This window comes from Podarcis vaucheri (genome assembly GCF_965113315.1).
Source record: "Podarcis vaucheri genome assembly, chromosome: 9".
NCBI lineage: Eukaryota > Metazoa > Chordata > Lepidosauria > Squamata > Lacertidae > Podarcis > Podarcis vaucheri.
In genome coordinates, this window is record NC_138767.1 from 58,250,884 (window position 1) to 58,270,613 (window position 19,730).

The following is a 19,730-nucleotide window of genomic DNA, read 5'->3' on the forward strand; positions in this document are numbered from 1 at the left end:
TCAGTGGGAGGGTCTGAGGAGCATATTCAGACATAAGTAGATACAGATGTGCATTTTTCCCCAATTGAAAAGATTAGCCTGCAGGTGCTACTGAATTCATTAACTTCTCGACTGAAGACTCAGACTTCAAGGAAACAGAAGCAGCACAGCTATCTGTTGATTCATACATGTTTGGAAGTGATAAATGTAAATCTCATACTCCAAGTCAGTTTTTAAATTTTAACATTAGGCAACAAGGGGAAAACTGCTAATAAGAAACCTTCCCAACATTGCAAGGTGACGGATTTATGAGCAGTTTTTCCTAACAGCTCCTAGCTATCATAGGCAGATGGAGCCTCCATGTTTGGGGGAATGTACTTCTGATGACTAGATGATAGAGTGAACAGCAGAAGGTGAATATCACCATTAAATCCTAAATGATCTTTCCAGAGACATCTGGCAGCAGCACTGCACTGAATGGATCACCTTGGCCGGAACAAATCAGCCAATCCTGCAGTTCTTAATTGGGTCTGAAAATTTAACACACACTCTATAGGAAGAATAAAAAAATTCCTTCCAGTAGCACCTTAAGGGTCTATAGGAAGAGAATAGGTAGGACATAGATGGCTGGTGATTGAACATGACCTGAAGAATTTATAATCTGCATTGTTTCCAATATTACTTCTTCTAAAACAATGTTGCCTAAACTTGGGTTGCCAGCTGGTTTTGGACTACAACTCCCATCATCCCCAGCTAGCAAGACTAGTGGTCAGGGATGATGGGAATTGTAGTCTGAGGGGGGGAAACAACTGAAGACCGAGGTTTGGGAACACACCACAGTTCTGCTAGGATGACCAAGTGAAAAAGAGAACAGGGCTCCTGTGCCCTTAACAATTGTTCAGAATAAGAAATCTCAGCGGGTGTGCCGTTGCACCTGCTGACATTCCCTCTTCTGCCCAGCTATTAAAGGAGCAGAAGCCCCGCTTCCTCCGTTTGTACCCTAAATCCCAGAGCCGTCCCTTTAATTCAAAGTCAGTGCGGGTTACTTCTGAGTAGACACGTCTAGGGCTGCCTGCACCTGCCGGTCCCTTCAAGACCAGCAATTGTGGAGGGGAAAGGGAGTGATCACTGTACGTATTGTGGCCTGGGGCGAGTAATTAGTCTGAAGGAAGGGCAGTGAGACCTGAGGGAGGGGAGTGAGAGGGGCGGAGCAATAACGGGGATTCGGGGGAAAAACACACTCGCGCGCGCGAGAGCCTCTCGCGAGGCTTCCCCGGCGGCGGCGGCGGCGCCGCAGCAACGACGGCGGCGGCTCCACTCTTTTCTGTCAAGTCCGCCGGGCCGGCAGTTATGGCAGCGCTGCGGGGTCTCCTGAGGTGGCGTCGCTGCCGCCTCCCCAACGGCAACGACTCGGAGCTGCCTCACCGAAGGCGGCTGTGGGGTGTCAGGGCCCGGTCGCCGGGCAGCGGCACGGCGCCGCTGAGCAGCTTGGGCGCCGCGGCGGCGGCGGGCGCTACCGGCGGGGCGCTCGCCTGGTTCGTCTGCCAGCGCTTCTACGAGCGTCGGCCGTCACCTCAGCAGAAGGGACGGAGCGGCGAGGCCGGCCAGGCCCGCGCGCTGCTGCCCATCCCTGTCGCGGCCGCTGCCAGGGATACGACGGTAGGTGTCTCCTCAGGAGGAGGGGCGCTCGGCAGAGCAGCTGCCCTCAGGGGGATGCTCTGTGCCCAAGCTCAGCTCCCGCTTCCCAGGCTGAGGCGGGCGCTTTACCTGTTGCACGGCTGCCTGCGCCTCAGCCGCCGGCCTGCAAGAGGGCGGGAGCGTCGTCGGCAGCACGCGCTGCCGCTCTCGTGCGGCAAGCGGCTCTTTCTTCGCTCTGCAGGCAGCGCGCCCTTCCCCACCTGCAGCAGCAGCAGCCGGGACTTTGCTTGGGTCAGCGTCTCCTGGCGCAGCTGCTGTTTTGCAAAAGGGTAAGCGAGACGAGCTGCTCCGGGGGAAATGGTAGCCGCCTTGCCAAGGATGCTGCGGCCTTGGCGGAGCTCTTCTTCCCCTTTCTGTTCTTGGCACCGTCCTTCCTTGTCACCGCTTGTCAAGCGGAGCTGCTTCGTCGTGCAGTTTGCTACGTATTTCGCCTCCCCCCCCCCAAGTGGAGCCTGTGTTTGTGGTTTGTTTTGTTCCTCCCACCTCTTTAGGTTCCCAGAGTGGCTTATGCAGCAGCTCCGTTGATTTTAAAGGAAAATACAAAAGACAGCCTCTTTGGATGATCTCTTTGATGTTCCCACCAGCTGGCTCCATTACACCTGCACATGGTGGGATGCTTTGATTGACCTACAGCATTTGTACCTACAGAAAAATAGACACCATGAGTGTTTTTTTGTGTGCTTCTCCTTATGGGAAATGTTGTCTGTAGGAGGTTCATTGTTTTGAAATGGTCCTCCATACTCTCCACCACACTCTGACAATCAACAATTTTTACTTTAAGAAGGAATTTGACAATCAGCAAAGATGTTTGCCTGGAAGATTATTTTTGTTACACTTCTTCCCCGCTGTTAGAAAGTAAAGAAAGGTTATCAAGTTGCCAGCTGATCTGTGTTACTCATTTTAAAAGCTTAGCAGCTAGTGACAGCATGTCCAGATTCTTGCCTATGTAGTAAATATGAATATGAGTACCCAGGGCAGTTTAGGAGTAGCCCTGTTGACATCACAATGTACTTGGTGATTCTTACAACAATAATGGAACTATTAATATTTAATTCAGTACAGGTGTAACAGTGGCTATTGTACAGGTGTTAACATGATGTTTGTCAAAAGCCAGGTTTTTTTAATGTTTATTGATTTTACAAGAGAAGCAGTCACAATTTTGTGCATGCTAAATAAGGTGCAATCCATGTAATTGTAAACCCCAAGTTGGGCAGTTCAGACTTAGCATTTGTTATGTGGGCTTGTCTAGTATGTGGAGCATCAACACAGATAATCTAGTAAGGAGATTGTATTCTGCAACTGACATATTAAGTTTTCTGCAATTGGCATATTATTCATCTATTTCATAAAATTTATACATGGCTTGGTTATTAAAAATAAAACCCTCAGAATGGTATACAGATTATCATTAATGATAATTAAGACTAAGATATAGTAAAAAAAAAAAAAAAGCAACTTATAACTGTTACATCAAAACTAAGTGATGCTACTATAAAGGGCTACAAATCTACATTGAATCATTACTATCCCATTCTGACAGGAAACAATATTTTGAACTTGATGCTAACATACTTAACAAGAAATTATGGTCAAATGCTCACATCAAAGATCAAAGCAGAGCAGAGCAGGATTACTGGAGGCACGTACTTCAGTGAGTTATCCCAGTGACTTCTCTTTTGAAAGAATGTGGTTTGGCATTTAGGGGAGATGATGAAACATTTGATTCATCAAAAAATGGTAACTTCTTGGATTGCTTGAGTTGTCAAATTCAGTCCTTTTCCATGTGCTCACATAAAGATTCTAGTCAGCCATTATACTTATCCAAAACCATATGTTAAGAGGTTATCCAGTTGATGGCTAATACAGTTGGAGAAGCAATACTGAGCAACATCAAAGAAGCAGGTTATTAGGTTATTTTAGTTTATCAGTCAGTTCAACCCCTGGTGTTTCCCGTGTTGATCAACTGTCATTGTTGGGTACGTTTTTCTAGAGATGGGTTTTCTAGAAATGAATTTTTTTGAGCTGAAAGTTCACACTGGTGAGTTGATACTTAACTACGTCAGTGAACTTGAAAATAGATTTCAGTAAATGTAGAGGACAACCATATGTCAATGCAGCCAATATAGCTGGAAAAGTATAACGGCATTCAACAAAAAGTTCTGGAAAGGAACAAGTTTACAGAGTTTATTGCATGCACTGGACATTCCCTAAATCTAGTTGGACAAACCATAGTTGACTCCTGCCTAGATGGAGTGACTTTTTTGCCACAATAAAGGAGCTTCCCCCCAACCCAGCTTCTACAGAAAGATGGACAATGCTAATTCTTGAGTCAAAAATTACTCAACATTTATCAAACACAAGATGGGAGGCTCACCAAAGCTACTGCAACTATTAGTGAAAGTTATGCTTACAATCATATTTAACTATGATCTTCGGCAGAAAATAGAAGAATTTGAATTCATTTTAATGCTTCACCTTTGGACACATTTGCTAGACCAATTTCATAAAGTTAGCAAGGTATTCCAAAGTTCACAAATTTCATTCAGCACATGTGTAAATATTTACAGCTCACTATTGCAGTTCATATCAAACACTCAGTCTAATTTTTATGAAAGTGAACAGCAAGTAAAATTTACTCTACTGGATATAAAGCAATAACTTGTCAAAAGAAATGTCAGAAACAGACAGAGTACAAAAAAAATACAGTGGTACCTCAGTTTAAGAACAGTCCTGTTTACGAACTCTGCAAACTGGAAGTAGTGTCCCAGTTTGCAAACTTTACCTCAGTCTAAGAACGGAATCCGAACAGTGGAAGGGCATTGGCAGCAGGAGGCCTCATTAGGGAAAGCGTGCCTCGGTTTAAGAATGGTTTCGGTTTAAGAATGAACTTCTGGAACAGATTCAGTTCGTAAACCGAGGTACCACTGTACCAGTGATGGGACAGAACCTGAAGCCTTAGATGAACTTTCTCCAAGAGACAAGTTTAGGGTATATTCATTTATTCCTGTTATTGATGCTCCTGAAGCCAACCTAGATAGAATAGCAACAGCGTACAGGAGTGCAGCTAATGAATTTTCATTTTTTGTGAACCCGCAAGTTTTCAAGGAACAGATTCACAATGGTGTTGATGCAATAGAATCCAAAAGATGCTGACCTTAGTCTCATCATTGAATTCTTTCACCTGTCCATCAAACAAAGTCACCCTGAAAAAGAAAATTTCAGCCACCAAGATATGTGTCATATTATATTCCAGAAAAAAAATTGGACAGCTTTTCTGAATATGGAAGCAATTTTCAGATTGTTCATGTATTAATGTTTACAAGTTGTACTCACAAAAGATCATGTTCTAGACTAAAAAGGATAAAGGATTATCTAAGGTCAATCATGTCCGGAGATCGGTTATCTGATCTAAGACTGCTCTGCATAGAAAATGATAAACTCTGACTTATCGGTGTTAAATATATAATCGATAAGTGTGCATCCAAAAGAGCTTGAAAGACACTGTTCTGACTTTGTATTTAGTGCAATGTTGAATGGCTTCATTAACTTCCTAATTTTGTAAACTTATTAAAGGTTAAAAATTTATAAACAACCTTTTTATCAATGTTAAAATTTCACCAGTGTTCTACTTTCATGGAGTAGATAAAAAAGAGAGCGAGATTTGGTTTCTCATGATCAGATGCTATTAAGTTTGGGCCTCCCAAGGTTATATCTGGGTACAGCCTCATCTTGTTTTGTGGGTTATCACCAAACACATATGCATCAAGGCAGCATCATTGAGGGAGAAATGTCTTCAGTGCTATAGAAAAAGTGGTAGTGAAGAAAAAAATAGTGGCAGTAGCAATCATTCGAATTACAGTTGGTAAGACACTCTTATGGGACGCGGGTGGCATGGGACGCGGGTGGCGCTGTGGGCTAAAGCCTCAGCGCCTAGGGCTTGCCGATCGAAAGGTTGGCGGTTCGAATCCCCGCGGCGGGGTGCGCTCCCGCTGCTCGGTCCCAGCGCCTGCCAACCTAGCAGTTCGAAAGCACCCCCGGGGGCAAGTAGATAAATAGGTACCGCTTACCAGCGGGAAGGTAAACGGCGTTCCGTGTGCGGCTCTGGCTCGCCAGAGCAGCGTTGTCACGCTGGCCACGTGACCCGGAAGTGTCTCCGGACAGCGCTGGCCCCCGGCCAATAGATGTGAGATGGGCGCACAAACCCCAGAGTCTGTCAAGACTGGCCCGTTCGGGCAGGGGTACCTTTACCTTTACCTTTAAGACACTCTTGGCAGTTCTAAGTTTCTCTATTTGCTGCTTATCTTACTGTTTTTATTTTGGCAGCATTCCTAATGTGCAGGTCTAAGTATGTTTATGAATTCTTGCATATTTAAGTTTGTTTACATTTCTGAAACACAACTTGCCAAAAGACTTCTCAGTTTTGTCACTGCAACAGACTGACATGGCTATGTTTCTGTTTCTCGTGGGGTCTGCATGTTGGAGAGTACAGCAGGGATGCATCCATCAGTCTACTTTGTTACATTACATGCCTGCTTAGGAAAAAAAAAACATTCTGGGAGACAAGCATTTTTATAAGTAAAATCAAAGTGGTCTCAGATGGGAGCTAGGGAGTAGTATAATAAATATGCAAGAAGTACAGCCATTAGAAGCAATACTTGGATTCTTTGCTTTGTACACTTTAGGGTAAATTCAATGAAACTCTGGGAACAGAGAAATTGGAGAAATAAGAGTACCCAACCAGTAATGTCAGGAAGGCTATGAAGGGTTTCAGGAATGCTACTGAAGTAGAATAGTTAGAACACTTCTAGATTTCACATTGATACACCCAAAGGTATTGAAAAATCTGGGATGAAAGCACCTCTTCTTCTCCTAATCTGATATTCTGCCATGTTTATTCATTTTATAGAAATCCTAAAACATTTACCAGGTGCTTTATATAACCTATATAGATAATGAAAGAAAAAAGTTTAAGAGGGTGTTCTGAGCGAGGGCGAGGTAGCCTGATAAAATGTTAGTGAAGATACAGAACAGAGCTAGGGTGACTTCTCTGTGATTTGTAATAATTGTGGCAATTTTCAGCTGCGCTGGCTAAGGCTAATGGGAGTTGAAGTCCAAAACATCTGGCGGACTTGTTGGTGGAGGCTGCAGTAAACCATGGATTAGCATTATGAGAATAAGTTTTCCTTCCGTTTAGGTTTACACGTTCCCCTCTTCTTCTCCAGCACAGCCCCATGGAAAAGATTGGAATCTTTCACTTCCATTTTGATTAACCACAGCCTACCATGCCATTCAGACCTAAATAAGCAATAGTTAGTGCAAACAATCCAGCTTCATAAACTATAAAGTTGGGAATGTAAATGGTGTTTCCGTGCGCTGCTCTGGTTCGCCAGAAGCGGCTTAGTCATGCTGGCCGCATGACCTGGAAGCTGTATGCTGGCTTCCTCAGCCAGTAAAGTTAGATGAGCGCCGCAACCCCAGAGTTGGTCACGACTGGACCTAATGGTCAGGGGTACCTTTACCTTTACCTTTAGCCATACTGTAGAAAGCTGTCTGTGGACAAACACCATCTCCCTCAGCCTAAAAGCAAGATGAGCGCTGCAACCCCATAGTCTCCTTTGACTGGACTTAACCATCCAGGGGTCCTTTACCTTTTTTTACATGAAAGTGAATATATTGCAATACCACATAATACTGATTGGTAGAAGTGTGACAGCAATGACTGCTCCCCGCATAAAAACGGGGGGGGGGGCCTTTGCGTGGATGCGCGCAGCCCCTGGATCTGGAGCGGCTCCATCAGCATAGGCTTGGCTTCGCCTTCCCTCAGGTGGGATACCTGGAGGTCTCCACCTACCTCAGTCAGCTGTCCAATCCCACCTGGGGGAAGCGTTGCCAAGGAGACCAGGCCAGGTAGAGGAGGGACTACTTGCCCACACAATAGAGGGAGGATCTTACCTGGGAATCCTCACTTGGCTCCAGAGCTTTTCCCACCCTACCCACCCTCAGTTAATGTCTTGTTTTGCAGGTTAACTTTTCTTCACAGGTTTGCAGGTTAACTTTTCTTCACAGGTATGCGGGTGCTGCTACATCAAGGTCGCTGTTAAAGGGCTGGAAAGGAATTTCCCTTCATTGGCAGGTTTCGCCTTTCCCGTAGCAAAACGTCACAACTTTGGCGGTATCAGGCCTTGGGCGGAATCCTTTAGTCTATCTTCCTCTTTGCAGCGGCGATACCAGAGTTCCCCGTTAAAGGGGTTTCTGAAGGGAGGCTTTGACCGTACGCCGAAAGGTCGTCATTGCTCTCCCCTGCGGCGGCGGCGTAACGGGGGCGGCTATCTCAGCTTGAACATATGTTCTCCAGAGTCCATCCCCCCCCACACTGAATAACCCAGATGCTCCTTAGGTCCCCGGCTGGGGACTGGGGAGGGATAACACCCAATGCCTGAGCCAAGGTCTACCCACATTTGAAATTTAATAAAGTTGTGACCAATTTAATCCCATAGCACGTTGTCTTGAGTCGTTATTCCACATGACGGGGGGGGGCCGCTCGGGATCTGGGGGACTCCGCCTGTCCGTGCAATAAGAATTTTGGGTGCAGGATGTGTTTTACCATAAAGTCATTGAAAGTTTGGCAACTTTGTATGGTCAAATGTTTTTGGGAAAGGATTCTGAATACCAGAACTGTGACGTTCCCCTTTTAAATTATGACAGAAAATGTAATATTATATATACCTACACTTTTGTGTTTTTAGAATATTTATATAAAATCCTGTAGTTAGAAAATCACATAGCTGGACAACTAGTACATTCTGCTCCAGAGTTTGCTAAGTACCAAAGCAGTTTTGTCTGCTTTGGGATTTTCCCACACTAAGAATTTGATGTTTAACCTCTTGGCCACCCAGCACGCAAACAAAATTATACCACTTTTATCTACTTGGGAGCATAGTATGTTAGCCCGAGGCCAAGTAAAGCACAGCTTTTTAAAAACTGTTTTCTTTTCCTTCATTTCCTTCATTTGTACAGAATCACACTAATTTCAAACAAACTGACTTTGCATCAAGGAATGTGAAAATTGCTCATTTAAAATAAAAAGAAACGCTTTATAGTAAACTTTGATAAAAGTTGTAAGAACTTGGCTTGAAAATGGGAAGTGATAATTTCATAAGGATTTTTGTTTTATAGTCACAAAGTGTTTGCATTTTTTATATTAAGTGTAAAATTCAGCAGAATAATAATCATTGCACTGTAATTTTGTGTCCCCTGCACTTTGTGCAGCAACTTTTCTTTCTAAAGGCTGAGTGCAAAAATACAGCTACTACCTTTTTGGTCAGAATGTGTTTGTTTCATAGTACAGTGATTTCAGTCAGAATCTCAAATGGATTATCTGTCCCACTGTGGAAATAAAGTACCGTATCATATACTAATTCATGGCACAATCCTATACTTGCGTTGTGCAGGCTGTGAGTCTTTAGAATTTTGTAGAATCCCCACTTAGCCTGTGCAGCACCAGATACACCACAGTCATGACAGATAAACCAGTGTAATTCCCTTTATGCACTGGTATAGTTGTTCCATCAGCAAATATATGCCAGCAGAACATCTATATGCCATGTCCTATGCTCTGCCATCAATACAAAGCCACACCCTGTCAATGGCACAACTGTACATCAACACTGGGCAGAGCAGAAAGGATTTTGATTTCCCTCTGATTGACTTCAGTGGGAGCTGATTTTGGGAGCTCAGTGGGAGCTGTCACCACAACAGAGCCTAGGACAGGGGTAGGCAACCTAAGGCCTGTGGGCCAGATGTGGCCCAGTTGCCTTCTCAATCTGGCCCGCGGGCAGAACGGGAACCAGTGTGTTTTTACATGAGTAGAATGTGTGCTTTTGTTTCAAATGCATATCTGTGTTATTTGTGGGGCATAGTAATTCGTTCATTATTTTTTTTCAAAATATAGTCCGGCCCACCACATGGTCTGAGGGACTGTGGACTGGCCCAAGGCTGAAAAAGGTTGCTGACCCCTGGCCTTGGATATCTTGTAACTCAGCACACAGCTGCCAGTATGTAAGCCCCACGGGGGACACCACAACTCAGATAGTAGGGCATCTGGCTATACCTCTCTGATTCCATGTGATAAGAACTTAATTCGATCTGGAGGTCCGTTCTTAACCTGAAACTGTTCTTAACCTGAGGGACCACTTTAGCTAATGGGGCCTCCTACTGCTGCTATGCCACCGGAGCACGATTTCTGTTCTCATCCTGAAGCAAAGTTCTTAACCCGAGGTACTATTTCTGGGTTAGTGGAGTCTGTAACCTGAAGCATATGTAACCTGAAGCGTCTGTAACCCGAGGTACCACTGTACACAGGGGTAACTCTGGTGATGAGAAACAATGGAGAAAGGGCACTTTGCACACAAACAGCTTGGCCTCACAAAACAGATAGAAACTTGAGCACATTGCTAACTCTTCTCTGCATCAAACTCTCACAAGTAACCCTGCCTTAGGACTGCAGGTGCTCAACAACTCAAATTCCACCTCCAAAAACTGGGGCTACCAGAACAGAGCGCCCCACACAGGTACACAAGGAAAGGTAAAAATGCATGCTGAAAAGTAGAACTTGTGTGACTTGTCTTTTTGCTTCTGCCTTCCCTTTGCCATATGTAAATACAGTGCCTTGTCTGAACTATGTATGTAACAAGTAAATATAAATATTGTGAATAAAAAAAAACCTGAGAGAATAAAAAAAATGAACTGGATCTTCAAAATCCTGCCATGCTGCAACAACTGAGGTGTCCAGGGAGACAACCCACACATTTAAGCATGGGACACAATAGTTGTTCCATAGCAGTGAAAGAGCTCCAGTCTTCCGGATTTTCCATGTATAAGACTAGGGTTTTTTCCCCTAAAAAATAATGTCAACAATTAGGGAGTGTCTTATACACAGATACACCTCCCCTCATTTTCTTAAATCTGAGTCCCCCAAAATTGGGAGCGTCTTATACACGGGGGCATCTTATAGACGGAAAAATACGGCACTATGTACTTGGTATAAGATTGTTCTCTCTGACTTGTAGATGTTTTGACATGATCCATTGTGGATTAAATAAACTGCATGTTTTAATGATAAATAGAATGCATGGTTTATTGATAATGGATATTTTTGTTGAGATGCTTTTCTTAGCCATTGTTGGCATTGGTTTCCATACAGCAGGTCTTTTTATCTTGTGTGCAGCCTTTTCTCAGTTGGAAAATGACAGTTTGGGGCTAATAATGGTCAGCACTGGATAAGAAGTGTTCTACTCTAGGCTCTGAACCTAGGACTTTCTGTGTGTGAAACCTAGGCTGTTTCATGGAACTAGGGTTCCTCCTCTATAAGTGAGTCAGAAGATAGGAAATGTCCAGTTATGTGTCCTTCCCCTATCTGTTGCTGTGGCTATGTAGCTCAAGAGCTGGTTTACGGTGTATCCGCTATGGGTTGCATTTCTGCTTGCTTAATTTCTTTTACCTCTATCTAACATGGATATTGCTGGTGGGACATGCAAAAGCTATGCTGGGTCTAGGTTCTGCTACTCCTCCTGGTGGTCCTTGAACCTGTTGTCTGTATCCCATCCCATTGCTCTATCCAGTGAGCTGATAGCATGTGCTCTTGTCAGAAAGAATGCAGTTGTAGCTTCTCTCATTGCTTGTCATAGGGCCTCCCTGGCAAAATTATGGCTATTGCCAGTGCTTTTTTCTGGGGGGACGCAGGGGGACACATACCCCTAAACATTTTGTGAATCTAAGTTTGGCCTCATTGAGGGGCAGTATTTCAGTATGAGTAGGAAAATGAGAGTACCCCAAATATTTTTTTAGGAAAAAAAGCACTGCCTGTTGCTATGCATCAGTTTGCTTCTTCAGTGCCTGACTAATACAGGGATGGGCTCTGTCATTGGTGGGACATTGAACACTGGAGGAGGAGCTGCTACATTGTCTGGTGGGGTGCTGTCATTTCATTCACAGTTTTTCTCTTAGGAGTCCATAGGAGCCTAACATCTCTAGGCAGAACAGCAGAAGCCAGCTGTCAACATGGCAGGCCCATTGGATTGCCCTGCCTGAGGCAAGATTAGGATGCAGCAGAATGCAGAACAAGTGTATTTGAATATTTACATTTTTTGGAAACATATTTTATTGGAATTCCAACAAATTACTGTAAATCACACAGGCTCTTCCAGCCTGGTGGTTTCTACAGCAGGTGTTCTGCAATGTGTTCTTCACACAATAATAGTGCATTGTTGGTGGATCTGTTTTGGACTTCCTTCCTCTTTATTGCTTGCTCTGAAATGCTTCTCCAATGCCACTGTTGGACAAAAACCACCCCAGATCACCTGGGCTTTAAAAAGTTATGGGATTCCAACACAAGTTGCAGGATATATAAATAGAGCAGTATTGCTGCCTCGCAACTTCTGTAAACGCAAATAGTGTTGAAAGTGGGATCATGGATGACTGCCCTGATGGCTGTATGAACACAAATAATCATAAATGCACTATCAAAAGGACATTAAAAGAAAGCTACAGCTGGGTTGATGAAATATATAAGTTGACAAAATGGTTTTTGAGCTTCATTTATATACGTTGAAAAAGTTAATAATATTGATATGCTTGGGCTGTTGTCCTGGAAGAAAGCAGGATAAAATTCAGCAGGACTTGCTTCCGATTAAGAAAGTGTCGAATTGCTTTGTTCTGGGAAAAGTGACTTGATTTGGCGTTAGCTGTTTTCTGTCTATTGCTACAATGCTGAATACATAGGGTAATTCTTCTGGAAGGCAGGTTAAAATATTTCCAACATAAGTGTTTCCTATTCTGAGTGTGTATGTTTTAAGATGTAAATTTCAAAATAATACATTGTAGTTAGCTTCCAGATTTCACATAGAAATACACATTCTCTCTAAAACCCACTTTTCATAATGGTAAGAAAATGGCTTTAATTAGAGATTTGTGATGGTTTGCTTGAAAGAAATGGCTGTGTCCAGTTTTGTAAAGGTGCTGAGCTATAACATGATACAACATCACTGTAAGATTGCCAAGAAGATTAGTAAACAAAAGTCTTAACATCTTTTGATAGGGATATGCTTTCATGAAAGTTTTTGAGGTTTGCCGCTAATTACTAGGAGATTTGGATCAGATAATCTCCAAAAGTAAGAATAGAAACTGGACCCTTATTGACTCTTACCTATTACCTCACCAGTGCTTTTGTCCTTTCCTGGATCTCATTGCATGGTGTGTCAGGTGTGATTTCCATTATGTTTTGTGAAAACGTTTGAATCTGCATGACTTGGGCACACTTCTGCCATCTTTGTTCCAGAACACCACACATTCATAGCAGCCCTAATACTTATACATGGTGGGAGGCAAGTTCTTTCTCTGCCCTGCTTTACAAGTTGCTTTATGGAGGGAAAGAGATTAGCTCCATTTAAACCGTTAAGCCTGGCCTAAACAAGGCAGCATGATTTGTTGGCAAGTTTCCTGACTACCCCTTAAAATATAACAGAGTACAGACCTTTTAAGGCACAGGGAGGGTGAAAACAGCACTGAAATTATTTTTCTTACTTACGTGAGTTGGGAGAAAGTTCTCAATAATTTTCCAGGGATGGAATGGCTTACCATGCTAGATGTCAGCAGGTTGCAGTCTTGACACTGCTTCAAGCAGTGGTGGAGCTGCAGTAAGCAACAGGGAAGTGGAAACAGCCTTTAAAATATATACTTATTTATTGCTGACAATCCTTCTGGAAAGAATGCTATGGCATGGCATGGTTCCCGGACTATACCCAATGAGGGATCCCACCAGCTGATGCTGGCCATTTAACTCTGCCACCACTTGAACTAACAAAACAATTTTATTATGAAAGAAAGGCTGCAGCCCTACTGCCTACTCATACCTATATCATATATAAGCCCCACTAAAATTAGGATAAATTTCTCTTCCTTCCCCCTCCACACACCTACTCACCAAAAAAAAAAGACCAAAAAATAATAATTTCCCCACTTTTGCTGGAAATAAATTGCACCTTGAAAAGGAAGGAGGCATTTTTAGCTCAGTACTAAACCAAACCAAACCAAACCAAACCACAAACCCATTATGATAGGGCATAATAGTTGATATGTCCTCTGTAATAGATGCTGCTTTTATAGTAAAGTAATACATGCATATGACTCACATTTCTTTCAGCTGTAGGTTTAAACTATAAGTGAGAGTTAGGAAAGGAAATATATAGTCTATGATTAAAAAAAAACTGTTGTGGGATTGAAGGTGAGAGGGAGGTCAGCCAGTTTAAACTGTGGGGGAGAGCATTAGGATCTCTGTCAACAAAACAGCTAACACTCTCTTGGTTTCTTTTGTCTTTTTAAAAGGGCACAGAAAGCAGACCAGATCTTCAAGAGTTGGATCTTTATGCAACTTCCCGGGAGCAGCGATTTCGCATGTTTGCCAGTTTAGAATTTGAAGGGCAGCTCTTTATGACACCATATGACTTCATTCAGTCTGTTTCAAACGATGAACCAAAGAGTAAGTATAGGTTGTTGTTGTTTTCTGGGTGTGGTTTCTGAGTCGTTCCAAATATGTGTTCTGCAGAGCAATCTCCAGAACTTTATTGAGCTAGACTAGCATTTTAGTAAGAAGCCAACCCTCACCACCTGGGCACTCAATCTAGGTATGTGTGAATAAATACATAATTTTCTCTGTGTGTGCTCCTTCTATAACTGCCTTTGTTTGATGTTTTGATCAATTTCCTCTGCATCCACCACCAATGTGTTTGCTACACTGAATGTTCATATACAGTCTTCCAGTTTTTTATTATTATTAAAGTATAGCTTCCCTTTTGTGTGGGCTCACTTTAGGTATCCCAGGTATTTACAATTGTATATTGGTACTGATATTTTCAAACTTTAAACCATTGAGCTTTGTGAAATCAAGGGTAAAAATCAAAAATAGAAATAATATTGGTTTCATGGTCCCTTTTAGGCACACTAAAATTTGCTATGCAAAATACTTTAAAGCTGATGTTATTGTTTGTATGATGCATTTTGCATGGGAAAAACTAGTCAGAACCCTCTCCCTAGGGTTCTGGAAATCTAAAATAAACAATAGGGAAAGCAACCAAAAGTAGGAGAGAAGAGACAAGAGCAGGGAGGGAGGAATATGATTAAAGAAGGGAATGAGGATTAAAGGGATAAGTCAAAGGCTGTGTGGAAAAGGTGGACTTTGAGAAGCAATTTGAAGGAAGAGTAAGGTCGCAAAAGTCATTTAAACAGTAATAACTCTTTTTTACTTTTCTTTATAGAAAAACTATTAACACTAAAGAATTGACTGGTAACTGATCTGCTTCTGGGCTCAATTTAAAGTGCTGATTTTAATCCTTTAAAGCCTTTACATGGCCTGGGATCCACAAACCTGAAAGGCTGCTTTTCCCTCATGCTCCAATTGAACGTAGGTCAGCAAGCATTGCTTGGTGTTCCATCATAGTGAAAGAGAAAAGTGGCAGTATAGGCCTTTGTACTTACAATTCCTAAGATCTGGAAGCCTAAAAACATTTGCTTTTGGATATTTGGAAACCCACTTTTTCTTTTTTGCATTCTGGATAAAATATCTCTCTTTTCAGCAATTGGGGTTTGAATTTTGTTGCTTTTTGTTTTGTACATTTGGTTGATTTCTGTTCTGCTGTTCAGCCTGTTGAAACTCAAACTGGTGAATTACTACTACTACTACTACTACTACTAATAATAATAATAATAATAAAGTAAGCATAATAAAAGCTGGACAGTGCAATAAAAGACAAGAGACAGTTCCAGGCTAACTTTCCTGGTCAAAGCATTTCAAAGGGGAGTGCTGCTAATGATGCAGTTGCAGCCAGACTTTGGGGGTCTCAGTCTGGGGTCATGCAGTCAGGCATCACAACAGCAAGGGTGGTTATGTCACTTGCCACTTCACCGTTGAAAGCATGAGGATGCAAACAAGGGCTTCCAAATAGGTTTTCAGAACTGGAGAAGGCAGTTCTTAAGGTTGCCAGGATGAGTTAATGTTCTTGTGCTTATTTGATAACCTGGTTTCGTTTGCTTAATTGTTGCTTTGATCTAACTGGTGTTTCTAAATTAATTGTTAGCTGTTTTGAGTTGCTGAAAAAGCAGTCTAAAAATGGTTTATATAAACAAAAATAATAGCAACTGGATGAGTACCGGGTGGTATAAAATCTCTTGCGATTTAGAAACCATCTCTAGTAGAGATGGGGAACTTGTGAGCCTCCATGTTGCTGTTGGACTTTAACTGCCATCAGCCCCACACAGCATGACCAATGATCAGAGATGATTGGAGTTGTAGTTCAGCAACATCAGGAGTGTCACAAGTTAGCAACCCCTGACCTAGCACCAGCTTAAAAATAATGACCACTATTTTGCTTTGCAATAATAATCTGTGCAGCCAATGCAGTCCCGGATTCTATCCCTGATGTCTTCAGGTAGGACTGAGGAAAACTCTTGCCTGAAACCTTGGAGAGCCAACGCCAGTCAGTGTAGACAATGCAGAACTAGATGGAACAGCCATCTGCTCCATCGATAGGACAGCTCCTATGTTCCTGTGCTATTGAATATTTAGTGTGAGTAATTATTTCTGTATTCATTTTAGGGACAAGAAAATGGAAGTCTCTTTCAAAACAGGTGAGCTTCAATTCTGCACAACAAAGAATTAGGATTTGCCTCAATGTGTGTAATTGTTGTATGTGTACTATCTACAGTTACTTTATATTTTGAGAGGAATGTCTGAAGCACTTCCCTTTGCTTGAATTGTATAAATAGCTCATAGGTGTGAAGAGATTGACATTAAAGTTTTCAGTATTGGATGAACTGGTGTGGTGTAGTGACGAAGAGTCAAAAGCTGAGGGCCCTTCTTTCAATTCCCAGCTCAGATGTAACTCTGGTGACCTTAGGCAAGCTGCTCCCTCATTTTCATTTTCATTGATATTGTTGATGGGAATGATGGGAATGCATATTTTTATTACAGTCGTACCTCGGAAGTTGAACAGAATCCGTTCCGGAAGTCCGTTTGACTTTCAAAATGTTCAACTTCTGCTCCTGCAGCCAATCAAAAGCTGCAGAAGCCCCGTCGGATGTTCGGCTTCCAAAAGAATGTTTCAAAACCGGAACACTCACTTCCGGTTTTTGATTGTTCAGAAGCCAAAACATACAAGTTCTGGGGCGTTCGAGAATTAAGGTACAACTGTATATGTAATATGCATTCCATCATTCTACTTTATTAAATGTTTTCATGCTGTTATAACCTAGACTTTCCAATATCTTGTACCATGGGATTTAATCCAGTTCTTGCCACAACCTTTCCTCTCTGCAGTGTAATATGGTATATATCTACTAAGAAGTAAGTTCCATTGAGTTCAAGGGTACTTGCTTTCAGGTAGGTTTGTAGAGGATTGCAGCCTTATTGAGCCTTTTTATCACATAGATAGTCAACTTTCTTTTAATTACTGTTTTACAGGAATTGAATCAAATACTTGTAGAAACTCCACCAGTTTGGAAAGGGTCGTCAAAACTCTTTCGTAACCTCCAAGAGAAAGGTACAGAGGAATATATGTTTTCTAGAATGTGAGATTCCAGGAGTTCCAGGTGCTTACCCAGGCTTTGTGTTTCCTTTGAAAATGAGGCACAGCGGAATCTGTGGGGTCTTTAGAATACGTGGTTTATTTACACATATATGCAACCTGAGCCTACGATGAAGGGGGTCACAGCATCAACACCCCAAAATGGGTCTTGTTTCTCCCATAGCTGAAGCCTTTGATTCAAGCAGAAATCAGACATGGCTTTTTCTGTTGTTTTACAGCCTCTATGTCACATCATAGCAAACTCTGCCCTCAGATTCCCACTTTGTGCTACAACTGATTCTTGAATTGAGAGAGGGCCCCCTCTCATTTGCTGTCTGGCACAGAGCCCCTTCTCTTTCACTTCCCTAATGGTTCATCACCTTCCTTTTGTTTTCCTAATGGCCCATCACTCCAGGTGATTTCCTCATCAGGAAACTGGCCTGCCTTATATTTTACCATGGGCTGAATTCCGTGTCTGGCACCCAGAAACTTATAACACAGGGGAATCTGGCACCCAGAAACTCACAACAGTATTTACCTTAAGCCTTAGATTGCCCTTTACCTTTTTAGGATCTTCCCTCACACTAACTATTACTGTTTTGTTCTGATTCTACTGGCACTGCAATCATTTGTAGCTAAATGAATAGTACTGCCTTCAGCAGACTGAGCTGTCATTTGCCCACAGGATTTTTCTCTGTTGCCTGCAGCCTTTCCAGAATCTCTCTCCCAGAACAGCAATAGCAGTCATCCAGAACTATCTGTCTATAGGATGCAATATACTGGTGCTGACAAAAAGCAGAAATGTGTTCAAGATTTCCTAGATAGCTGTGTTCTTGTCTGCCTGACCTACTTCACAAGAGCCGCTTTTCATTCATTGGTCTCCAGTAAAGTGACTTAAATAGAACATTTTAAAGTCAGGGGGCCTTTGTGTGTGCATGCACTCTGGGTACTTTGGCAGGCCTCTCTAGCCAAGGGAAGCCCTGCCTTTTGGAGGCAAATGGTATGAAGGAGAGTGAACAACATTGTTTGTGGTGCAATGAATAAATAGGATGAATAAGCATGATGTGAAAAGATCATTAATTGTTAGATGACTGAGACTTTCAGTGAAAAAAATTAAATGCCAGAAGTGTGATGGCTTAAATGAGCAGGCTAGATTAGTTGTGCAACTTTGACTTTTTTATTTTTGTGGCAGTGAGCATATGGGAGGTAAAAGAAAAAGACTTTCTAACAGTTGTTGGATTTTGCAATCCACTTTTGAGGGTTTGGAGTGTTAAGCAATAAGTTCATGTGGTTCATGCTCTTTTAAGCTGAAATGTATGTTAAGTTTCAATACACTTGAATCTGGTGCAAGCATGTTGCTTTCGTTCCAATTAATTTATATAAAAGGTATTGTAATAAGGTGTTGAAATTAGTTATGACAGAGGCATTAATAAAGAAGAAAAATGTGATTGGGCAGAAGTCACCCATTTTGAGTACTTACTTGCCAGAATAGCATACTTTAAAATTTGATTTGTATGTTTTTCTAAAGAAGCAAAATTCTGTGGCGGGAGAGGTACATCAGAGAAACAGAGGGGGAAGGTTTAGAGCTCTTCTTATGTTCTTAAATAAATGGTTATATATCTAGCATAACTCATTAGCCAAGAGAGGCTTCTTGCAGACGAAGGAGTTCCAGTGTGTTTGTAGAGTTGCCATAGAAAGGGACTATGATATGGGCAAACCCCCATTATTTACTCTGTGGCTATTAATCTATGACTGGAGGAATAATTTAAGTGATTTGTTGCCTTGCTCTTTTCAGGTGTGATTTCTTACACAGAATATCTGTTTCTATTATGTATCTTAACAAGTAAGTGTTCAAAGTAAAATTTATATCCTATATTTGTACATTTCATTCCATTTGATGCTCATTAAAATAAGTCAATATTTTTGTGGAAGGGGAAAACTCATAATTTGCAATTTGTTCTTATCTGTCCATGATGAAACATTACTGGAATAATTCAGTACAAAAGTACAAAAGACAACTTAAATCACTGTCCTGGAAGCAGTACTGAACATGTTCTTTTCCATATTCATTCTTCTGATAAATAAGTCTGTTACTATTTCAATCAGTTACCACAGTAGAAGTGAAACAGGATCTTCTATTGGCAGGAGGCAATACCAAAATAAGTTTCAACGTCTTCCTTTCAGTCCCAGTTGAAGGGCTGGTTCCAGTACATACGTGATACAATCTTCCATGTGACTATCCCATTTCAACTTAGAATACATGTGTGGCATTTTTTGTTTGAAAGATTCCCACTCCTCAAACTGATGCAATACACCCACTATCTAAATGAATGGGGTGCTGCTGTCAAAAACTCATTAGTGAACTGCTTTCTAAAATTGCATGTTACCGCGAAGGTTCCTAGGAATTATGTGAAGACCTAAGATTCCACCTCCTCTGCA

General features: G+C 42.0%; 1 protein-coding gene across 3 annotated transcripts in view; it reads left to right on the plus strand.

Moving 5' to 3' along the window:
• Positions 1–1,011: 1,011 nt before the first annotated feature.
• Positions 1,012–19,730, plus strand: part of MICU3 (mitochondrial calcium uptake family member 3) — a 43,728-nt gene continuing 25,009 nt past the window's right edge. Inside the window, exons 1-5 of one of the 3 annotated variants that reach the window (XM_082238220.1) lie at positions 1,012–1,109; positions 14,059–14,212; positions 16,325–16,356; positions 17,189–17,267; positions 19,087–19,134. In XM_082238220.1, coding sequence (XP_082094346.1) covers positions 14,128–14,212; positions 16,325–16,356; positions 17,189–17,267; positions 19,087–19,134 — 244 coding nt within the window. In that variant the 5' untranslated portion in view covers positions 1,012–1,109; positions 14,059–14,127. Of the gene's footprint in view, positions 1,110–1,229; positions 1,639–1,850; positions 1,947–14,058; positions 14,213–16,324; positions 16,357–17,188; positions 17,268–19,086; positions 19,135–19,730 lie in introns of those variants that run through there. The other 2 variants (XM_082238219.1, XM_082238221.1) reach the window with 2 other exon arrangements.